Raw genomic sequence first — 3,580 nt, 5'->3', positions numbered from 1 at the left:
TGCCACTTCCACACTGTTTAATGACAGGATCTGGGGTGCCCTGCCCTGCCCAGCTCCAGCCCTGCTGGCAGGTGCGGAGAGACGGAGATTGGGGGTCTGCCGCTCCAGTAGCGGTCACCTGGCCCCAGCTAGGGCCCCGGGGACCGAGGGACATACTGGTAGATCCAGGACACATAGCTCATCACTCGGATGTACACCCCCGGGAAGTTGTGAAGGCCACACCCTCTGCCCCAGCTCACGATCCCCACCTGGACCCAGGTGCCATTCCAGCTGCACATCAGGGGGCCCCCGGAGTCACCCTGTGGGGAAAGGCGGCCCTCAGCAAGCGCTTCCCACGGGCCCTGCAATGGGGTGTCCAGGCAGGGCGGAGATGGAGGCCGGGGCATGTCTGGGGTCCCACCTGGCAGGAGTCCAGGCCCTTGCTCCCCGCACACAGCATGTCGGCCTTGATGGGTTTGCTGTTTGGACCTGTCCTGTAGTGCTTGTTACAGACCTTGTTCGCCACAATGGGCACCTCCACCTCCTGCAGGTGGTAGGGCGGGGGCAGCGACACTGTGGGGGGTGGGCTGGGTGAGGGCAGGTCCTCGGTCCGCTCTCCAGGTGGGGCTCCCGTGCCATCAGTGGAGGGGATGGGGCCCCACCACCAGCCCTGACCCCAGGACTCAGCTTCCCCAGGGCCTCTGCCCTCAGGATCAGACCACAGGACCTCTCTGGTCTAGATGCCTCTCCAGCCTTAGGATGCAGGACTCTGTCGGCCGGAGCCTGGGCTCCACATGCCTGGGGACAGGGGGGCTGAGGACAGCAGGTCAGGACTCACGGGCTCTCCACACAGAGTCTGCTTCAGCAACAGAGGAGCCTGGGACCTGGGCAGGTCACCCAAACTCAGTGACCCTGGACTCCTCCCCGCATCCTGTGTGCTCCGGCTGTGGGGGTCAGAGCCCAAGGCGGCTGCAGCCGAGGCTGGGCCCCAGCCCAGGGTTGGAGCCCGGGTCCTGAGGCCTGTCTCAGGAGCCTCCTGCCCGAACCCGGGCAGCACATCCCCCCAGGGGCCAAAGGGTCCATGGGGGAGCCACTCTCTGGAAAGACCCCTCCCCACCCCAGCCCCAAGCACCTACAGTTGTGTTTGATGTTACCCCAGCCGGTCACCGAGCACCTCTTCCCCTTGGGGACCTTCAGCGTGGCAGACGGGGTGCCGACCACGTTGACGCGAGCAGACAGTGTCAGGGGCGCCTCCAGCTGCAGCAGGGCGATGTCCGCGCCACCCTTGGCAAACCCGAGGTACTTGGGGTGGCGGATGATCTGCTTCACCTTCGTCAGCTGGTCACCGTCATACAGTTTCAGCTGCCCCACTTGCACCCTGACATCTTGGGGCTTCAGGTTGTGCCTGGAGGTGGGGGGCCGGGGGTTCGGGGGCCGAAGAAACCCATAGCAGCCACCCCCCGCCAGGCCCTCTGCCCCGCTCGCAGCCAGCCCTGGGGATGGGCGAGCACTACTCACGAGTCGACGCAGTGGGCGGCCGTCAGCACCCACTGGGGGTGGACGAGGGACCCCCCACAGTGGTGCATCCACCGGCCGAGTTTCGCCCTGTAGCTCCTCAGGCTGACCTGCCAGGGGTACTTCCAGGTTGAGACGTCATGCCCCCCCACGATGCCCACCAGCTCATGTCTGGGGCCACGGCCTGGGAAGCACAGGACGGGGCTGTAAGGGACCCCGACAAAGACGTTTCTGGAGCTCAGGGGCTGGGGAAGCTTCTCAGAAGAGGGTGGCCCCTCCCTGCAGGGGGCTGGCCCTGGGAGCAGGACGGTCCGGGAGCCTTAGGGCACTGATGGGGGCAAGACTCACCTGGGGTCACAGGCACGGAGCCCCCCAGGCAGGGGAGGGTCAGGAACAGCAGCCACAGCATCCTTGGGGGGCCTGGCGGGGAAGCTTGGACTCCCAGCACCAGCTTCTGGGAAGGATGGGTGGCTGGAGGCGCAGGCTGCCTTTGCGGGGGAGCAGGGTCCCCTTCTGTGCGGGCCCGCATGGCTCTGCCCTCCTTCTGTCCCCCAGGACCTGCATTTATCCTTCTGACACAGGAAGTGGGTACGGGGCTGTGGTCTGTGCCCAGAGAGGTGCACGCCTTTGGGGGGGCCAGGGGCACGGATGCCTGTCTAGCAACGCTCACCAGGCAGGCCAACGGGTACCTGGGCAGAAGCAGAAGGAAGCAGCCCGGGGCCTCCCTGCAGGGATGGGTCCCTCTGGGAAAGCCATGGCCATGAGCTCAGGCTGTGGAGAGAGAGAGAAATCAAGGAAGGAAGGGGACTCCCGCAGTGGAAACGGGCGGCTGGTATTTCAGGGCGGCTGTCTACGCAGAGGTGGGGCTGAACTGTGAGCAGCTGCCCTTCAGCCCTGAGCTCATAGTCCTGCTCTTCTGGACCCCAGGCACCCATGGACACACTGTGGGCCTGGGGCACAGCCCCCAGGTCCCCTCCACAGCCCAGAGGCCTCCCAGTTACCCGCATAGAGCCAGAGGCTACAAGTCCTGGCCCAGTGCTGGGTGTGCGCCCTGGGCTGTCAGGGGCTCACAGGAACACGTAACCCGTGACCACAGCCTGCAGCAGAGGATGGGTCTGGGAGCCAGTGGGGTTTGGGTGGGGTCGCCAAGGGCCTGTGGGGCCTACCCTGTCCCGCACGTGGGGGTCATGGGGCCTGTACTGAGGCTGTGGGGTGGGGAAAGCATCAGGGGAGGGAGGTCTGTGGGATCTGCCCAGCCCCGCCCCGCCCTGCTCCCTGCTCCCTGCTCCGTCCTCTGCCTGTTGCCTGGACCCCAGCTGCCAGCCTTCCTCTAACAGAGCCTGGAGGCCAGAGGGCTTGCTACATGTGCCCAGGGAGGTGGTGCCCTTGAGGAAAGACAGCCAGATTCAGGACAGACAGAGGGATTTCTCCCAACTCCCCAGGGAGGGGAGTTCAGCCAGGAGGTGCGCCCCTGAGCTTCCCGAGGGAAGCCCCAGGCCTGCATCCCTCAGGGCTCAGGGAGGAAGACCCAGAAGCGGGGGAGGGCTGGGCTGCTCTGAGGCCCTGAGGCTCCTTCATGCATCTCTGGCCACAGTTCCCAGCCGCCCCATGGTCACCCCAGGGAGGGAAGTTGTACCTGAGACCCTCCAGGCCCCTGGCTCCACTGGGCCGCCCACGCCCCCCCCCCCCACACATGGGGTTACAAGGAGAGACGTGGTGGGAATGCAGGGCACCGCCCAGCTCCTGTCTCTGGCCCCCGGCCCCCCGTCAGCCTGGGGTGCCTCACAGCTGAGCCAGGGTGCCCATCCCAGAAAGGAGGGGATGCTGAGAGGCCCATGCTGGGGCTGGCTGCTCTGTCCACACTGGTCTCAGGCAGGGCCAGGGTGGGGGGGCAGGGAGCTCCCCAGTCTCAGTCATCCTCAGGCCTGACCCTCGGTGCCCCTGGTGTCCCGTAGCCAGGCCTCACAGCCGGACGTGCTGCACAAGGCCCCTGGAATCTGGCAGGAGGCCAGAGCGGGCCTGGGTCCAGTGCCCGCAGGTGCCCCGTGGGGCCTGTCTCAGGTGCAGTCGCACACATCCTGGAGGC

The 3,580-nt window shown here is 66.4% G+C and overlaps 1 protein-coding gene across 1 annotated transcript; it reads right to left on the bottom strand.

Moving 5' to 3' along the window:
• On the bottom strand, positions 1-2,019 carry LOC396700 (tryptase). The gene is given in 5 exon segments (NM_213794.2): positions 1-299; positions 401-552; positions 1,116-1,384; positions 1,498-1,678; positions 1,843-2,019. Coding segments are annotated over 5 exon segments (834 nt in total). The 5' UTR covers positions 1,904-2,019; the 3' UTR covers positions 1-128.
• Between the last annotated feature and the right edge of the window lie 1,561 nt (positions 2,020-3,580).

The sequence above is a fragment of the Sus scrofa genome, chromosome 3, assembly GCF_054392235.1.
Source record: "Sus scrofa isolate SSC_HxYL_T2T_F1_AM1 chromosome 3, Sscrofa_HxYL_maternal_Yorkshire_Landrace_v2.0, whole genome shotgun sequence".
NCBI lineage: Eukaryota > Metazoa > Chordata > Mammalia > Artiodactyla > Suidae > Sus > Sus scrofa.
This window is presented reverse-complemented; position numbering and strand designations above follow the sequence as displayed.